Here is a 19,867-nt window from a genome sequence, read left to right as displayed (position 1 = left end):
TTTACTTGTCATTTTAGCATTTTTGTATGCTTCATTGCTTTAGTAATGATTGGTCCTAGAATAGTTACTTAGATTACACACATATATAAACTTGACTTGACTGATCTGAGAGCTTTTTCAACAGATAAAGAAACACAAATTCAACACACTGTATATGCAACAGCTGAACTGAGTGGTACCCTAAAACAATAACAAACTCTTATATGTTTTACAAGGATAATTCCCAAACATAAAGTATTTTGATCTTTAGCAATAGAAATACTTACTGAAATAAAAGTACAGAAGCGTCATTATCAAAATGTATTGAAAATATAATTCAGCAGAAGGTCCTCTGTCAGTACATATTATTATATTTTACATGATTTGATTGTTGCTGATGCAATTACATGTAAGTTGCAGTTATTGTTGTACAGTTGCTTGTGGAGGAGCTTATTCTAACTACTTTATTTACTGTTGGGTAGTTTAGATTAATTATAATTAATTGTATTTTATAAGTCAGTTGTAGGTTTTGGTGTGACAAAACTTAATCTGTAAAGCAACTGCTAACTACATCTGAATGTAGTGGAGTAAAAGGTTCAACATTTGTCTCTGGAAATACAAAGTAGAAGTACCTCAGAAAGGTGCTTACGTGCAGTATTTACCATTTAGTTATTTTCCATCATAAGTATTAACAAAATGGTGTATGTGGTGTGTAACTTTATTTATATTGCACCCTCCACGGGCAGATAATCACATACTGTAGTGCTTCACAATAACATCGAGGCAACAGACAAAAAAATGCAGACTTAAGAAGAGTAAAAACACTATAAAATAGAGGTAGATATTATGTTGTTTTTTTTAACCGTATGTATATTCTAGTCATTTCTCCTCAGTGTTCCTGGAGGCTAATTCTCCAGTTCCCTTCTCCATCTGACCCGTTCAGTCTGGAGATGTGTGAGTGATGCAGCAGAAAACGGGCCGGGACAAAGCCGGTTAACCAGAGGGGAGAGTGTGAGGGGCCAGGGGGGCTGTTGGTGCCAGGGTCGTGGGATCAGAGTAGGTCATGGAGGTGTGGGAGTGTCTGCTCGGCCCTCTGACCTTTGTCACTGAGGCTTCCTATAATCCCGTCCTCAAAGACCATACGGACATAATGGAGAGCCTATGAATGGAGTTAAATGGTGACCATTAGGCGGATCTGTGTCGCTATTCTTCTTGTTTGTTTAGTCCCGGTCAGTCTCACGTTTTCAGTGTAATCAGGCGTGTGATGGAGGGACGGCTGGAGACGCCTGGAGAGGCCTGGAGTGAGCACTGCAGGACAACAGTTTGTTGGAGATGGATATCCACCTAAACTTAATGAATGACACGACATAAGAGGGCAGGGAAAGGGGGGGGAGTTACGGTAATTGGATGTCCACTTCAGATTATTAGAGTTTTGACCAGAGTTCACATGTGGTTTACACAGGAGGAGGCCCAAGCACCCCTTCTAAAAACTGTTTAGACTGGTCCATCCAGGCAAAATAGTCTATTGTGAAAAAAACATTAACCTTAAGATGTTATGAATGAATTTTCTGGAAACCTTACTACTCTCTGTCCTAAAATTTCCATCGAAACAAAATCATCTCACCTAATTGACAGAACTTTAAAAGATGAAATAAATATAGTCTTGTCTTAAGAAACAAGAGATTCTTCCTTTACTTTCTTATTTATCTACTTATTCCAATGGTGAAAGATATTAAAAATGGAGTGTGTCACTTTGTAAAGGGTTTATAAGTTCTAATAACTTTATGATAACTAATGGTTTCCAATTCTGTGGTTATAAATGTTAATAAGTTATTAATAAAGAGGCTCTCAGAACAGTTATCGGGTCTTTAATTGTTAATAACTTGTTACAAAATTAATTTAGGTCCTTCCTACACAAGCGACCAGAGCACCCTTTCTAAAAGCTGTTCACAGGGATTGATGACCATAAATCCTTCTTGTAACTTCTGTGTTTCCAGGTTACTAAATTTCTTTGACAACTACCAACAACTCTCACTATCCAATAAGCCATCAACTCTCCAGCTGTAAATTTTGTAATAAATTAATTAATTTAATGTAAATTTCCCCCACAATAATCCATCAAGTCTGTAACTGTTATCAGGTTGTTAAGGCATGTATTTTAGTTTATTATTTTAGTTCTTTTCCAGGTCTACTGGTGCAGTCTGATTAATCAAAGAGTCATGCTGGGGGACAGAAAAACAGCCACAATGTTTGTTCTTATTAATGTCTTATAACTGATATAAATTATATGGCATTTGTAAATGATCTGACACTAATAAATACCACACATAGTCTGTAGACAATAGGAAAGAGAACTTTATCTTTGAAGTCACTAAATCCTCCTTGGAAACTCAGCTACAGATCAGTGACAATATCAGTGTCAGAATGTAACTTGCTGTTTATATTGAAATCAATCTAGCAAATAAACATTATTATCAAGGCTTACCAAACTGGAATGGCCAGACTGATTGAAGCTGACAGGAAGGCTATGATAACTCAGAGAACCACTCTTTACAACTGTGGTGAACAGAAAAGCATCTCAGAAGGCACGACACATTGAAGGATGGATGAGCTACAACAGCAGAGGACCATGAGCCAAGAACAGAATTGTGAGGCTGCAGTGGGCACAGGCTCACCAAAATTAGACAGCTGAAGACTGGAAAAAGTAGCCTGGTCTGATGAATCTGGATTCTGCTGAGGCATGTAGATGGTACGGTCTGAATTTGGTGTCAACAGCATGAATTCAAAGACCCAACCAGCCTTGTGACAGTCTGGGCTGCTGCTGGTGGTGTAATGGTGTGGGGAATGTTTTCTTGGCACACTGTGGGCATCTTAATACCAATCAATTGTGCTTTGAAGGCCACAGACTGTTGCTGACCATATTCATCCATTTATTCATCATCTTCTAATGGCCTGATAATGCTCCATGTAACAAAAGTAACATGACAGTGAGTTCAGTGAACTTCAGTGGTCTCCCCAGTCAAACAGAACTGAATCCAACAGAATACCTTTGCAATGTGGTAGAACGGGAGATTGGCAGTATGAATGTGCACCTTACAAATCTACAGAAATTATGTGATGGAATCATGTCAATGTGGAGAAGAATCTCAATGGAAAGAAAGAGCAAAGGGAACCCCCACAAAGTATTAGTATGGTGTTCCTAATAAAGTGCTCTGTGAGATCAGAGATCAACTCCTCTTTTCTCTCATCTAGAATAATAACAGTTGGACAGTTGGATGACTGTTAAGAGATACTTTAATGAGTAAGTCAAAACTGAAACTGTCATAGATGGATACATTTCTCATTTTACATTTGCTATAAGCACAGGTTATATAACAGACTATTTAAAGTTTGTGTCTGTTGCATAAAACTTATAGTAATGTGGTTTATCAGCCTGTGCTATAACTGACAAATAATCCTGAGAACTGCAATAAACCTTATACATTAGCTAACTTCAGAGGTAAAGTAATTTTCTGTGGTGTCCATCTTGTCTACATCTTCTAAGAAGGGAAATTTCTACCGTGTGATTTACTTTACTTTCAGTTGAACAGACCTGGAGTTACCCTAGAGGTTTTGAATGTGTATTTCGCCTCATGGCCTTATTTATCATAATCGTCACCACCACAATTTACAGTTTAAAAAAAAAAAAAAAAAGGGAAAAAAAGCCTGCTGTACAGTAGATGTGGTGATTTGTGGTCTGGCAACTTTGAGTGGAGTAGACTGCCACCTAGCGCCGGTTTTAGAGAGGTGACAGAGGACTCGACTGATTTAGAATTGAAAAAATCTGCTCGATAAATTGGTCTGTGGTTAATTTGAGTTTTCTTGCTTAATTTAAATGTTGCTTATTTGTGATTTCCTGTATTTCCTGTATCTCCTCTCAAGCACAGACACAGTCCTTCCACTGTATTTATGTACACTTGTATAAACACATTTCTTACATGTAAAAACAGGTTTTTTCAGGGGAATGTGATTGTTACGAAATACTGGGTGACAACCTGTAATGCGAAAGATCTGACCAGCAAACTGAGCAAGTAAAGGACAAAATATACAAATTACTAAAACATTTTAGAGAGCTTTTGCACTGGTGGAGGAGACAGGGTACTTTGACCTTTGTCCCTGCAGAGATGTCCAGTTAAATGTCCGTTTTTATGCCTTTCTTGCGTCCCTAATGGAAGCTTGTTGAATGGACGATAAATTAGAGGAGATCAAAGAGGTTGTTGGCACCATGTCATTACTCCGACTCCAGCTCCTCACGGCCCCCGGCGCTCTGCATACCTTTCTGGGCTGGGCAGAGCCAGGGAGGCGCTGCAAAGTGGGCCACACTGGATGTAGTGGGTGTGCGCTTTTAAACCCTATTTAAGCCCGAGCCCGCTCGCAACATTTTGCACCTCGGATGAAGAATTTTGCTGATCCTTCTCTGGCAGCATGGCAAACGACAAAGTGGCACCTTTGGGCTCCAGCGAGAACCCGATCAAATTCAATGATCAGGACTTCCAGACTCTGATGGAGGAGTGTCTGAAGTCCGGCGTGCTGTTTTCTGATCCAACCTTCCCGGCTGAGCAGCAGTCCATCGGTATGCCCGAAGACCCGGATCCCAAAAAGGCGATTAAGTGGCAGCGACCCAAGGTGCGTTCTTTTTGACCACTGTGTGTAAAGTACCAGTTTTTACCCAGATACTGCAGGGTGTTTTCGTCCTCAATGATGTGCGTCTTCACTTCTACCAATAACACAATAAATAAGTTGTAAGATAATAAAAAATCATGAGTCATGTCACAGTATCGTCTGCAACTAAAAAGAAACAAAAATGCGTATCTGAGAAAATGCTCCCAACATTTGAAACATACTCTGGGCAACATTTTTATTTTGGGCACAGTTGGTTACATGTTTTACATGGTTGACTACTTCTGCACATTACTAAAAAAAATGCCTTAACGCTGAAGCAATGTGACTTGTAGCTCCCATTGTCTTCTAGGTTTTGGCTTTCACAGGAACTCTTATCAACAGTTTTGCTGATAGATGTGACTGACAGTGACTCAACCAGGTGTGGCTCAGGTCTGAGGTACTTCCTACCTGGTGCAGTTTGCTCAAGAGAGGAACAAAGTAACTGAGGAAATAAGACAAATAATACTGAAAATATGAAAATAAATAATGATAGACATTGCAAAAGTCACATATCACGCATCACAGTCTAAATCCGGTATTATAATTAATGATTATTTTACCCATTCTACCCATGTGCTAGTTATTTTCTTAATTAGTCATTTGGTCTGAAAAATAGAAACAAATGCCCATCACATTTTTCCAGAGCCCATGGTGACATATTCAAATGCTGTGTTTTGTCTTACCAACAAACCTATAAAATGGAGAATTTACAATCACATAACAGAGACAGTTACATAAGGGAGAAAAGACAACAATCCTCACATTTGAGAGGCAGGAATAAATCAGTTTGTGGTATTTTTGCATGGAAAACAACTTAAATGATTATTGCAGAAAAATTAATGCATTGAGGGGCAGCACCTCACAGCAAGAGGGTTCTGGATTCAAACCCCGATTCACTCAGGCTTTTCTGTGTGTGGTTTGGTTTTCTCCCCCTGCTTAAGGATAAATGGTATAGATAATATATTTAGGGACTTTATATTGAATAACTAATCGATTAATCATTTCAGGTCTAAGGCACAACACACAGATCTCCATTTATTCTCTCACAGAAAACAAGATTGCAGCACAGAGAGTTAAAAATTTCTTATCTCATGATATCAGTTTGTGCTGCTGCAGCATCTTGTGCTCACATTATTGCCCTCTCGTTCTGTCTCTGAAGGAAATCAGTGAGAATGCCTGTGTTTGTGGAGGGCATGACCGGGACCACAGATATCTGTCAGGGCCAACTGGGTGAGTGCATCAGAAAAACTTCCATCAGCAGTAAAATCTGCTCCTCCTGCCCACAGCTCATCTGCCCTCCCCGAAGACTGAGGTTTTAGACTAGCATACGTCATTGCTGAATTGTCTTACACTGGCATTGCACAACACCCTGGAAAAGTTAAATCTGCACAACCAAGCGCTGAAACACTCCACGCTTACGTAGCTCAGTTTGTTCCTATTTTTTGAATGCAGTAAAATGCTGAGCTCAATGTATGCGCCACACAGCCCCAGAGACCCAACTTAAAATGCACAGCGAGGGGGAAAGAGGGATGACACCCTGTTGTTCCCAAAACCTAAAACCCCCAAATCTGCAGAGGGTCTTTACCCCATCCAGCTCTGTCTTTAACATCCCCCCGATACTGCTCAGATCTGTGTCGCCTCCTGTCTGTTTCTTATTTGTGGTGAACTAGAGGACTGTTTTCTGCACAACATCAAACTCTCCTTCTACCTCTGGGATTTCTGGATTGATGGGTCATGTCACCAGTTGCGTGTAAATATGTCATTGGTACTGATCAATACCACCCCCCACCTCCTACTCCTCCTCCTTTCATGTCTGAATTTTATGTTTCACGTTTTCTTTCAAACTGCATCCCAGGATGTTTTTTTCCATGATTTACGCAGAAACCAAGAATTACTGCAACATCACCAGAGAAACAACATGGAACAGATGTTTTCTGTTGGAGAGGAATGCAACTTATTACGTGTGTGTGTGTGTGCGAGCTTAACCCCACCTGACGCAAACATGAATCATGCCTTGCGGGAGTCTAACCACTGAAACACTTTGATACACATCAGTCATCACATGAAATGAGGGATGGTTCCTCTGTGCCAGCTTCATGTGCCTAATTTTGTTTGTCAGGTAACTGTTGGCTGCTGGCAGCTCTGTCCTGTCTGACCATGCACCCAAAGCTCTTTGTGAAGGTGGTGCCACCGGGGCAAAGCCTCTCCAAGCCATATGCAGGGATCTTCCATTTTACAGTAAGTAAATATAGATTAGATGGATGGATTAGACAGAGAACCCTTTTTATGTTGTTAATGAAAAATATTACACACAGAAAACACATTGCTTTGATTTCCTTTATAAAAGCAAATACTCATGACAAACTGTAATTTTAACCATTTAATGTGTTTTTTTTTTTTTTGGTGGTCTGGTTCAAGTTTGACACACATGGTCCCCGAACTGACAAACCACCAGAGCCTGAGATATATATTTAATGAACAGATGGGCATAATGCTGTATACAGATGGCCCCCTCAGACCCACCAAAGGACCCATATTCACAGTGTGGCAGCTGACTAGTTGTGACTTTGTGTGGGAATACACACTATGACAGGACAACATCAACAGACATGATAAGGGCCTCAAAAGAGCACTGCACTTCTGTAACACTGTCAGACTCATGATGGACAGCAGAACCACAGATATGATTGCTCTTATGCCATGCCTACATTACCCACAATGGAACTCAACTAAAGACAGTTCTGTGGGACGCGCAGGTGTGCTAATTAGCCTCAAATCATTAGTCTCAAGCAGAGATGAGGGGCAGGCCACAGAGGACTGGTAAGCTCACTTTTTTCTAACTCAACAGCCCTGATTTTATAAAAATAAGTCATTTAATTGTAACACATATAAATATTAAAAATGTAGTGCTGATGGATGATAAAGTGAAATCTTTACCGTATATAATAACAATCTTCTGCAATAGCCCCAAAGTAATACTGTGGAATTATTCCTACTTAAATATAAAACTAACCAACGTATATTGCACAGCTTAATAAGCCAGTTCATGGTAAAGTTATGTGATTAAAATAACCCCAAAGTGTAATGTGTACAGTGATTTAACTTTGAGTTGTATGAACCTCTGCCACATAGAGTACTAGAGCATTTACAACCTGAGCTATCTTGCAATGCTCATCTCTAGATGAGGCTTTCAAATACATCAAACTCAACAATAAAATACATACAAAACACTTTTACCAATAAAAGGTGCAATGAAATAACTGCTGTGCTTGACAGGACGGACACAAATGATTTATATATGTGATTCATACTCAGTCATCTCATGAAAAGGACTGATTCTCTGAAATAAACACAGATATCTGATCTGGCTTTATTCTTTTAGACTTCTCAGTGAGATGTTTTCTCATTTAGCTGTCATATCACAGCTCTGGCATCAGATGAAGGCAACTTTATCAAACAGGTAGCAACTCATCCTGGTGTCATGGCTGCCCGGTGGTCTCGCACGAAACATGAGACAAACCTCATCATCATCATTGGTGATAATAATCTGGAGAGTTCATCATTCACTGGCTCTGACCTGCTCAGATCAATAAATATAATCTTATTAGACACATCAATCTTGTAAAAACAAACTGACATGTCAGGTGATTTTTTTTTTTTTTTTTACAGTTTGTGCTCAGTGATTATTTAGCCTCGGAGCTGTGGTCCTTTAGAGACTGTTAGGGAGAATGTGACATGACTTAACAAGCAGCACGGCAGGACTGGAAACTCATTTTGCCCCGTCAGGGTGATGGGAGAGCAGTCCAGACATGCAGGTAGTGACTACCCCTGGGACGCATGCACACACACACACACACACACACACACACACACACACACACAGCTGCAGCTATGAAAGACCAGTGCAGGCCTGTTTTTGGCCCCTTGTTTTGTACACACAGTTAGCAGTACAGTACACTCCCCTAGTCATGACCAGTAACAGCCGTGGGGGTGGTTTAATTCAAGAATACAAGAGAACAGTGTGTTAATTTAATTTAACTCGTCCTTTCATAGACCACAAGGTTTAATTTTTCAGATCTGGAAGACTTCATTCTGTTTTTTATTCTCTCTATTTTGTCTGGATTTTTATATATATATATATACATATATATGTGTGTGTGTGTGTGTGTGTGTGTGTGTCATGTGGAAGTATAATACTGTATGGTTTAGCAAGGCCAATTTTTTATCTTTTCAACAACAAGGCAATTCAGAACAGGACAGAACATAAGGCAAACACAAGGATAAAATACAAATAAACAATATACATATAAATAAATAGGATGTTAAGAACAGGATAAAACAGGATTAACAGAGGAATAAACAACCCACTGTATAGTTACAACTCACTATATTAGAGTTGAAATGACTGGTCAATGAATCAATTACCTGATGGGCACTTCAATTAACTGTAAGTAACTATTTTAATAATCAACTAAACTACAAAGAGAGAGAGAGAATACCGTCATTAACATTTGTGCAAATAAGATATATGAATATACAGACACCAATATGTAACAGATAAAGGTATAACATACTAAAGGTGACAGCAAACAGTGTTGAGTGAGTAGGAGTTATAATTTATACATAGTATAAAAAGGAAAAATGTGCATATAGTGCAAAGTTACATGGTTCTGTGCTTTGTGGGATTAGAGAGAAGAGGATTTACCAACAGGGACTGCAGACCCTAAACTGAGTTAAAACTGAGTTAGTGAATATTTCTAAAAGTTTACTGAATCAGCTTATAAGATGATGGTATAATAGCATGTACAGTGTTTACAGTTTGGTTATGCTGCCCACAGGAGTCCAAAAACAACAGGTTTAAGGGGAATATTAGGGACATAATATTCAAATGTCTCTTTGCACTCTGCCTCCCTCCTCATTATCTTTCCTCCCAGTTCATTACACCCATCTCTCCTCTATTCTCACCATTCCTCTCTTCCTGTCTCGCTCTCTCTCCCTGTGTAGTTCTGGCAGTATGGTGAGTGGGTGGAGGTGGTTGTGGATGACAGGCTGCCAGTACGCCAAGGCCGTCTGCTCTTCAGCTACTCTCACACCCGCAATGAGTTTTGGAGCGCCCTGGTGGAGAAGGCCTATGCCAAGTCAGTTGCCACTACCAGCATATGTTTCTGGGTTGTAATGTCTGAGATCACCCACTCTTTTTCTGCGTGTCTGTGTGTTTGTTGCCACAGCGACGTAACAAAAATACACTCACCGGAGATAACTTTCTCGCCTCATGTATGTAGGTTAATGGGATCCTATGGAAGCCTGAAGGGGGGTAACATTTCTGAGGGGATGGAGGATTTTACAGGAGGCATCGCATACTCGATAAAGGTTTCATCTCGTACCCCTCGAGTCCTCTGGAGGTCTCTGACGAGGGCCCTGTTCAGAGGCAGCCTGCTCAGCTGTTTTATCCAGGTACATACACACCGCAAGTGTTCACACTGAACATGTGGATTTTTATTTTAGACCTGCTGAGATTCTGTCTCTGTCCCCACAGGCCAGCAACTATCTTGACATAGGTAAAGTGACAGGAAACGGGCTGATAAAGGGCCACGCTTACGCCATCACTGACACTGACAAGGTACGTATCACACTGAGACAACACAGTAGACTATGTAGTGCTGACCCACTGTTATTGTTTTAGTGATTGGTCGTCATCAATCATTGCTCTGATGTGTTTGCTTTTTTATTATTATTTATTTAATAATAAAGATTTGAAGAGCTATAATGTGAATGCTTTGAGGAGTCTAATCTCACCTCACCTAATCTCACCCTATCCCTGTCTAATCTCCTCATGTAAATCTTCATGTAATCTCATTTCACCTTCTCATCTAATTTCATTTCATCATCGTCTGAAATGTGATTTCTATGTAATTTTATTTATGTCATCTCATCTCACTACAGTCTAATCTAATCCAATCCAATCTAATCTAATCTAATCTAATCTAATCTAATCTAATCTAATCCAATCTAATCTAATCCAATCCAATCTAATCTAATCTAATCTAATCTAATCTAATCCAATCTAATCTAATCCAATCCAATCTAATCTAATCTAATCTAATCTACTATATAATCTGATGTCATGGTATTTCTCCTCATATCAATTTTCCCCTCCCTGTCTAATCTTGTTGAATCACATTTCATCTCATTTTATCACATCCTAATATCGTTTATTTCATCCAATGTAATTAGACTCAAATGTTGTCTTATCATCTCCAGTCAGAGCATTTCATCTCATCGCATCTCTGGTATTCAGAGGCCTTTACTCTCATTTATGTCAAAGAAATGATCTAATCTAACCACATCTAATGTCATCACATCTCATTCTAATGTCTATTTTATATATTTATATCATCTCAGTCTCATCTAATTTAATCCAACATTATGTCCTGGAAATGTAATCTAATCTTGCGTCATTTCCTGTCATGGCATTTTGTCTCATCTCATCTCATCCCAGTCACCTCAGCTCACCTCCTCACTACAAATACAATATTCAGATAATACTGAGAACTGATAAATCATTTTCCAAAACCTTTCCTTATGTAACTCAGATCCTAACTCACAAATTAATTTAATGTCTCCTTACATTTCAGGTGAAAAAAGCAACAGATGAGATTTTGTTGCTGAGGCTGAGGAACCCCTGGGGTTTTATTGAATATCGGGGCCCCTGGAGCGACAAGTGAGGAAGCTTGCTGTTTGTGTGTGTCGTAAATGAGAGCGGCTCACTCACAGATTACAGAGCCTCCACAGGTTGGTTGTTGAGTTTCTCTTTGTGACTCCAGGGGTAAAGAGTGGGACGATGTGGACAAAGCAGAGAAAGAACGGATTGAGCTGAAAGAGACTGAAGATGGAGAGTTCTGGTATGTGGCAGATACTAAAACACACCAATTTACACTGACATATGAGCTGTCACGTACAAAAACACTCACTGTTGACACATTTATTATTAGGATCAGTGCTGAGGACTTCAGCAGCCTGTTTGATGTCGTGGAGCTCTGCAGTGTGAGTCCTGACACTCTTGTTGAGGGAAACACACCTGCCTCTCCCTCCAGTGCTGCACCCCAGTGGACCATCAGTGAACATGAAGGACTGTGGGTACCGGGGAGCTCTGCCGGTGGTAGCCGCAAATTCAACCGTACGTTTATGGCTTTGTATTTGGACAAAAATACATTCAAGCTCCACCTGGATCATTTATGTGATCACACTCCTGCTGTCCCCCCTCCTCAGAAACATTTTGGAAGAATCCTCAGTTTGAGTTGGTTCTTAAAGAGCAGGACCACCCCGATGATGAAGATGAAGACGATGGTGAGGATGACGAAGATGATGAGGATGAGGATGAGGAGGAGATGGACCCGGAGGAGAAGAAGATAGCAGAGAAACAGAAGCAGAAAGCCAAACAGTGCACTGTGCTGGTGGAGCTGCTGCAGAAAAACCGCAGGCAGACGGGCAAACTCAACTTTCTCTACATCGCTTACCACATCTACAGGGTGAGAACGAGTCTTTATTTGTTCAGTACTTTGGATCTCAGCACGTTTATTCTGGTTCTGGAAAAGCTAAAATGTTTGTGTTTTTTCTGTATTGCAGGTTCCCCCTGAGGTGAGTATCTGTTGTTCTATTTTATTATCATGCTGAAAATCTTTATATTCTCATATAGAGAAGGAACACAATGTAACACTTTATAATAGAGCCCACAGTGTACAGTGTAATTTCGTTATATGAATCAGGTAATAATAAATATATTGTCCGGTTCCTTCTAGTACTTAAATGTAGGTGCAGTGGAAGAAAACAAGGGAGTAAAAAATGGATTTCAGTGTAAAGGTGAAATAAATTACACAATTTTGGAGATAATGGATATCTGCGGTATACAGTGCTATAACGTAATGTACATGCACTTTGCAGTTTCAGTCATAGTTTTCAGATAAGACGAGAAATAGGTCTGTACTTTTAAATGTTTGCCTTTCGCAGGTGTGTTCGTCAGCAGCAGTACCGAGTAGAAACAACGTATCTTTGTCAAGAAAGGTTTCTGTTGTTATCTAATTAACAGGACTAGTCAACATTAACGCGTCGCGATTACACATTACAATTTAACCATGTTAGGAAGTTTGCGCACAACTTCCTCCCATGATTCCAGCGCGAGACTTCACCGCTCGGGGTCAAAGGTGAAAGGCTAACGCAAGCTACCGCGAAGGAGGAGGAGACTTTCACTGGTGTGGTTAACGTAAATTTTGGTTTTAAAGAGCTTCCTGGTGGCTTAGAAAAACAAAGTTGTGTGAAGACGGTGCAGTGATGAACTGTCTTTCCACCGAGGCACGACGAGTTTGAAGTGCCGTCTTTTAGACAAAGCGCATCTTCGCAGATGTTAGCCAAGATGCTAGCACCGACACTGGATGTAGCCGCGCTCGTCACACTACACTGGAGAGTTCAACAAAACAACAAAACCATTACAACTAAAGCTAAGTAATGCCATCTCAAAATTGATCGCCTCAGACTGCAGACCGACCAACATTGTTGAAGACCAAGGGCTTCAGGCCATTATCCAGATGGTATCAGGTGATCTATCATTCAAAGATACCTTCGAGGGGAACTACTGTCTTTAAAAAATTCATGAATACAAGTAAATACTAGTATTTTAAACTTGTGGTTAATCACAGCCTTTTATTGTGATCAACTCAGTTAAAATTTGTAATCTATTAAAAGTAATAAAGTAATGTATCATTAATGGAGGTTGCTCAAACATGGCTAAGCTTTAGTATTTAATTAGGAATCTTGTAATTATTATTTTATATGTGTGCAGTAATATAATGTGTGGCTGGTATTCCCCTTGTCCTCGTGAGTAATATAATAAGAACAAGGTTTCTAACATTTTTTAAAACCGAACTTCAGTTTTATATCCCAGTGCGGTACTGGGGATGCCCAGTTGTTTCTCCTTTGTTCCTGGCAGTCGTGTTTTCTTCCACTGTACCTACATTTATTCACCAGTTGAAACCAGTAATTATTTTATTGGTACCTGATTCATACGGTGGAATTATACAATGAATCATGGCCTATATTGTAAAATGTTACCAAACCTTTCATCCATTTATAAAGTTTTTCTCCATCAGCTTCAGGGTGTGTGTCTGAGCCGCAACTTCTTCATGACAAATCGTCCTGTGGGACGTTCTGGGAAATATCAGGCTCAGAGGTAAAGGCTGCCGTCATATGAGAAAGTAACTCCCATATACTTCCAAGTTTGTTAAAAAAAAAAAAAAAATGGATTTGGTTATAAGAGCATATCATTTTGTGCTTCTAATTGGTTCATTTAGGGACTGTAGAGCACTGTGTCAGCTGTGCACTGAATTGAGTTTGATGACTTTTTTCCCTCTAAATAAGAATATCAAATAAACTAATTCACTTTAGTAATAATTGTCCAGCTGCATACAAAGCTTGTTGCCACAGAATGAATAAAATGTAGTTTTAGTCCCTTGATATTTGTTTAAAATTTGTGAATAACTCAGATAATAGTTTGGGAAATTTGTTCACTTTTTTGCACTCACTTCTGCAGTCCTGTTGATTGTGATTTATTTGCCTTGTTTTGAGTCTTGTATAATGTCCATTTGTCACATTTTTCTTCCAGTTGTGCTTTTTGAAATCTCAAAATATGTGTCAGCTTTTCCATTAAGAAGATTTCTTCAACAATTGTTACCTGTTAGTCCTTTGTCTGTGGTGTTACCTTCCTCCAGTTCCTTGTTATAGCTTTTATATTTGCTATTAACTGTATTTTAACCAAATATATGCTGAAAGTACCATTTAAATCACGGGGACTTTATGTCCTAGTATTTGTTGTAACACTTTACATACAATTTCCCAAAATACAGTTATTTACTGCCATTTCCTAAAAACACTTCTAGTGTAGTGATCTACATCAAATGGACAGCGACAAATGATAAAACATACTAAACAGTAGTCCTTATTGCACATGGTTGTAATGTCTATATATTATACAGTATATAAAATATGTATTGTATATAGAATTTTGCATGGACATAACATTATAAGTTAATCATTGAACACTGTTGAGCTGTTAATTCATTAATACAACTTATTAACTTTGTTCTACAGGGGTGTGTGGAGGAAGCTGCATCTGGACCCGGGTTACTACACCATTGTAGTGTCCACTTATCGACCCAACAAGCCCGGAGAGTTCTTTGTCCGCATTTTCTCCAAGACTGGAAACACTCTGGGGTGAGATGCACGAAATTTAGCTTTGACAACAGTTTAGCTGAATGTCATTTTTGTTAAAAGAGAGAGACCCACAACACTTGGTGAGGGCTGAGCATCTCTCATAAGCACGGTTACAGTCGCCCACACTCACCTGTACCCACACTCAGGCTGAGATTGTGTTCCCAACATTATACTGCCGTATAATTTAGAAAATTACAATTGGTCTAAACAACAATAGCTGCCTCTTGGCTCCTGTCAGAAACAACAGTCAATTACACAGCTGAGGACAGTGTGATATGAATACTGACTCTGATTATAATAACCATTCTTATTTCCGAGTGGTGGAAAGTAACAAAATACATTTACTCAAGTAGAATTTTGACAACAACTTTCAAATGAAATCGTATTTTTATATTATGGTATTAGTACTTTAACTTTGGTAGTCTAAAGGGCTGAATACTTCTTCCACCACTGTTCAGTTAATGCAACTGTCAAACATTATTTATTTCTTTATTTTTATTCATTTATTATTAATGTTTACAGTTCAAACTGTATAAATGTATAATGTAAAAGAGCAACATTGACTGTGTGGTGATGTTTTTTTGCTGCAGGTCTCAGGACTTTACCTGCTCCTCTGGCTTCTTGCCGGTGAGTTCAGTGGTTTAGCTCACACTGAAAGCTGCAAGTAACAGACAACCAGAAAAATCTATAGTATGCTAATGTCTGCCATGTTTATGCTGAAAAGGTTATGGCAGCTCCTGTGCCCCCAGAGGATCAAAGGAGAGTTCAGAGGACTTTTGATGAGGGTGCTGGCCCTGTAAGAACTCCTCATTCTCCCCATCTGACTTCATTATTTTAAAAAAAAGTGTAAATTTGGCTGGAACCAAACTGATTTCTTCTGTCTTCCTGGCAGGATGACAGGCTGAATGCCAATGAGCTCATGAAGCTGTTCAACTCAGGTCAGAATATCCACTATATTACATTTATTTCGCTGCCTCAGAGACTGTGACCAAGCTTTCATGTATCATGCAAAGGCAGCCAGATCACCAGCTGTGATCTTTGACTCTGCAATACTTGTAGTGGCCACTAGGTGGGATCAAAGTAGCAATATGTTAACTTGAGAGTTGGATTGAGCCATAGAGGTCAGCTGTCTAGACAGAGGCTCACAGCTGCAGTCAGATAAGGTGAATTGAGCTTATTTAAGTAATAAAACTGACTATGCTTGCCCTTATCTTCACCTCCCCTTCAGCTTAATCCAGTTTAACCCCTTTGTTGTCTTTCTCCTCATCAATCTGTGTCTTTCTTCCCTCAGTTCTTGACAAAGATTACCATCTGCCCCTGGAGACGTGCAGAGAGCTCATCTTTGGAGAGGATGTATCCTTTTGTCCTCAGTATAATCAGTTTTAGAGAAATTACATGTTTTTTGTGAGTTACCGTTACAGTTGGTACTGTTAGAAAACGTGACTGACCTCTGCCGCTTTCGCACCTTTGCTAGTTTGAGCCCCGTGGTCCTCTGGTTGAGTCATCACGCCTCCCGTCGCTGTTCGCTCTCACTCCTCTTCCTCATAACTTCATCTCTCTGTCCTCTCTCCTGTTGAGATGTCCTTAACTCTGTCGGCAGACTGGAGGGCGCTCCCGTCTCAGCCGTAAACAAACCGAAACCCTGCTGTCCACGCTGCGCAATTTGCAGGTACATCTCAGTGTGTGTGTGTGTGTGTGTGTGTGTGTGTGTGTGTGTGTGTGTGTGTGTGTGTTGAAGACAAAAATAGAAGGAGGGTTGTGTCATTATTACTTATTCTAACACTGCTTTCCCTTTCAGTCCATCTTCTTCCGGTTCGATACAGACTCTTCTGGGACAATGAGCCCCTTTGAGCTCAGCACAGCCCTGGAAGCTGTTGGTATGCATATACACAAACCTTTACAAACACACATGGTTGCAGCTGTTTGGCCTCACACCTTCGTTTCACACCTGTGTTTCCCAGGAATGCAGTGTGATGGAAAGGTGGTTCAACTGCTGTCTGAGCGGTTTGCATCAGGAGAGCTGCACATGCCCTTCCACGGCTTTGTATCATGTTTCACCAGGCTGCGCAAGCTTTTTGGTAACACACACAGACACACATATATGTATCTAGGTGTATTATTACTTAACCCAGTTAGGTACAACACATTGTTGAAGATTAAACCAGTGGGTCCCAAACTTTTTGGCTTGTGACTTTTTGGAGGTCTCAGATGTTTATGAGTCAGCAGCAGTTCCACCAAAGAAAATTCTGCCCTCTAAACATCTTACATGGTTTCACTTGAATAAATGTATTCAGCTCAAAGAGGCAGAGTACCAAATAAAATATTGTCCAGGACTTCTGTTTTAAATTGAAAACTGAATTTGATGCAGAAGTTACTGAGTGTTGAGCCTTTGCAGAGATACTGTATGCAGTCATTTCCTCTCCTCTTCTCCTCAGCTCTGTATGAATCAGAGACCAGTCAAGAGGTGAAAGACAGAGGGATCAATGCTGTGAGTATCTGGTCAGATATGCTTTATTATGTGTCTAAAATTACTTGGACCCAAGCAAGTTTTTGACTTCCCGTTTATGCTCTCTCTGCTCCCTCTCCACTTGTTGTCCCTCCACAGTGGCTGATTCAGTTTCTGATGCTGTGAAGATGCTTTCGGAAAAGGATCTCCACTCAGACCCAGCTGAGTCTCTGTAATACATGAACAAAACTCTTCTTCCATGTGTGCCTTGCTACAGAGCAGCAGCTGCAGCTATGTCAGGTTATGCTTTGCTTTGCCATTGTTTTATTTTAGCTTCATCTTGTACCATTCTACTACTTTACACTAATACTTGACCTTGATGTAATATTCAAAGTCCTAGATGGCTTACTGAAAGGACCTACCAGGCACAGGCCCACGGGCCAAAGTGGTCAGGGGGCCCATGTGCCAGAGCCTCTATTTGAAGTGACAACATTTCTTGTTGGAAGGTCAATCTGACGACTACAAAAAGTACAAAATAACAATAACTGACCAGAATGAGATGCTAAATATTCACAAAGAGACACAAAATGAGCAGAAAGAGACAAAAACATCAAGAAAGAAAGACAAACAAAAATAGCAAAAAAGAGACAAAAGAAAAAAAACGACTTGATATGATTGCAAAGAGACAACACGATTAAACAATCTCATAGTTTGTAGCCATTTTATGTCTCTTTCAATCTGTGGCTCTTGCTTTTATGTAGGAGAGTGGGGGGGGGGCTTTTACATGTCTCTATCCAGGGACCTGTTATCTCATAATCCATCTATGTGCAGACTATGTAGCACCACCATTCAATTGTTAGAGCAGTACTGTATAATAGTATTACTTAATTACAGGTGTGACTTTTAAGATATCTTTATTCCTACTGTCTTTTTAAAGCATTGCTCTATTAAAAAGAAAATTGTTTTGAAAACCTAAATAATGTCAACATTATTACCCCTTTTCCCAAAGTAATTATCACCATTCTCAAGTTGTTGTTCAGAAATTGTGTAAAGATTTAAGAATTAGTTAACTTGAATGAAATGACACACACAACTGCAATTACACAACTGAGGAAAAATCACTGCAGCCCCAACAGTTTACTCATCCGTACACACATGAGCGTACCCTGGGTAATATCGGTGCACACGCATGCACTCATTGACACACACACACACACTCGGTGAGTACTGCCTGCCCCACTGAGGGTGTGAGGGTGATGTCTCAGCAGCGCTACACGCACCATCTCTATTCTTATCACACTGACGCCACGTACAGCGTCAACACACATTCGCCCCCTCCTCCACTATGTTCCCTCACTCCCTCCATCCATCCCTCACTACCTCTCTTTCTCCCCCCCCCCACCTGTTCTCTCTAGTAACTGTCTGAGTCTCACAATCTGCAGCCTCCTCCTCCCTGTTACACGCTGGCTGCTCACACACACACACACACACACACACACACACACACACACACACACACACACTCACTCACAAGCAAATGTCCTTTCTGCACATGCTTCTATTAATAGCACCTTTGTTCACACACCACTTCCTGTTCATCCTTAGGTGAGTACACACAGGTTGCCCTCGGCAACCGTCCATCTACATTGTGATGGAGAGAGGAGAGTGAGACAAGAAGGACCTATCAAGAGTGATTGTTAAGGCTCCTCTCACTGTTTGGCCTCTAATTCACATTTGCCCACGTTATTATTTTATGTGTCTGAATGTTGCTTTCCTCTGCTCTTCTCAAAAACCTTTATTCGTCTGAGTCCAGCTCTACGGACAAGGCCAGATTAACCTGCTGGGGACCCAGAAACCAATCAGCATAAAGCTGAGATGATTGGTTGGTAATCAAGTACTGGACAGAAAATGAATTTACAACAATTGTACCAGCCTCTTAAATTGATATATTTTTTCTTTTTTTTTCCTCTTTCCCCAGTTTCCTGACAGTTAACTCAAAGCATTTCTGGCTGCTGGTCAGACAAAAGAAGAAATAATGGGCATTTGTCACTAATTTCTGTCATTTTAAAGACTCAACAATCGATTATCAAAGAAAATAGCTGTTACATCTATTGATGGATATGTATAATTGCTGGCTGAAGCTTTACAGTCGTCCCACAAAGGAACTGCTTCATTTTTTCCCTGTGTGTCAATAAATCTACTCAGAAAAAAACTGAAGCAATTTGATAAAAATGCAACTTTAGAAAATGAGCTCAGTTTAACCTCTAAGAATTCAGGTCCTTCCACAAGACCAAGGCCACAAGACTGAGGACCAATCATAGTTGGTATTCCACTTTGGTTCAGAGTCTACAGTCCGCTAGCAGTCCTGTGAGGATTTACTCTAATGCCTGGAGGTATAGCAGATATAATTTTTACCATGTTCACCATTTCAGTGTATGTGTATGTTGCTAACAGTTGTTGATTATCACTAAAAACAAA

The 19,867-nt window shown here is 40.0% G+C and overlaps 1 protein-coding gene across 1 annotated transcript; it reads left to right on the top strand.

Moving 5' to 3' along the window:
* The first annotated feature begins 4,420 nt into the window (after positions 1 to 4,420).
* capn12 (calpain 12) lies at positions 4,421 to 18,369 on the top strand. The gene is given in 23 exon segments (XM_018702145.2): positions 4,421 to 4,644; positions 5,840 to 5,857; positions 5,859 to 5,910; positions 6,800 to 6,918; positions 9,685 to 9,818; positions 9,963 to 10,134; positions 10,217 to 10,300; positions 11,316 to 11,401; positions 11,505 to 11,582; positions 11,673 to 11,857; positions 11,950 to 12,209; positions 12,307 to 12,318; positions 13,824 to 13,903; positions 14,821 to 14,943; positions 15,534 to 15,570; positions 15,668 to 15,739; positions 15,836 to 15,881; positions 16,235 to 16,296; positions 16,544 to 16,612; positions 16,742 to 16,820; positions 16,905 to 17,021; positions 17,379 to 17,431; positions 17,549 to 18,369. Coding segments are annotated over 23 exon segments (2,166 nt in total). The 5' UTR covers positions 4,421 to 4,443; the 3' UTR covers positions 17,576 to 18,369.
* The last annotated feature ends 1,498 nt before the right edge of the window (positions 18,370 to 19,867 follow it).

Source organism: Lates calcarifer, linkage group LG21 (assembly GCF_001640805.2).
Source record: "Lates calcarifer isolate ASB-BC8 linkage group LG21, TLL_Latcal_v3, whole genome shotgun sequence".
Taxonomy (NCBI): domain Eukaryota; kingdom Metazoa; phylum Chordata; class Actinopteri; family Centropomidae; genus Lates; species Lates calcarifer.
This window is presented reverse-complemented; position numbering and strand designations above follow the sequence as displayed.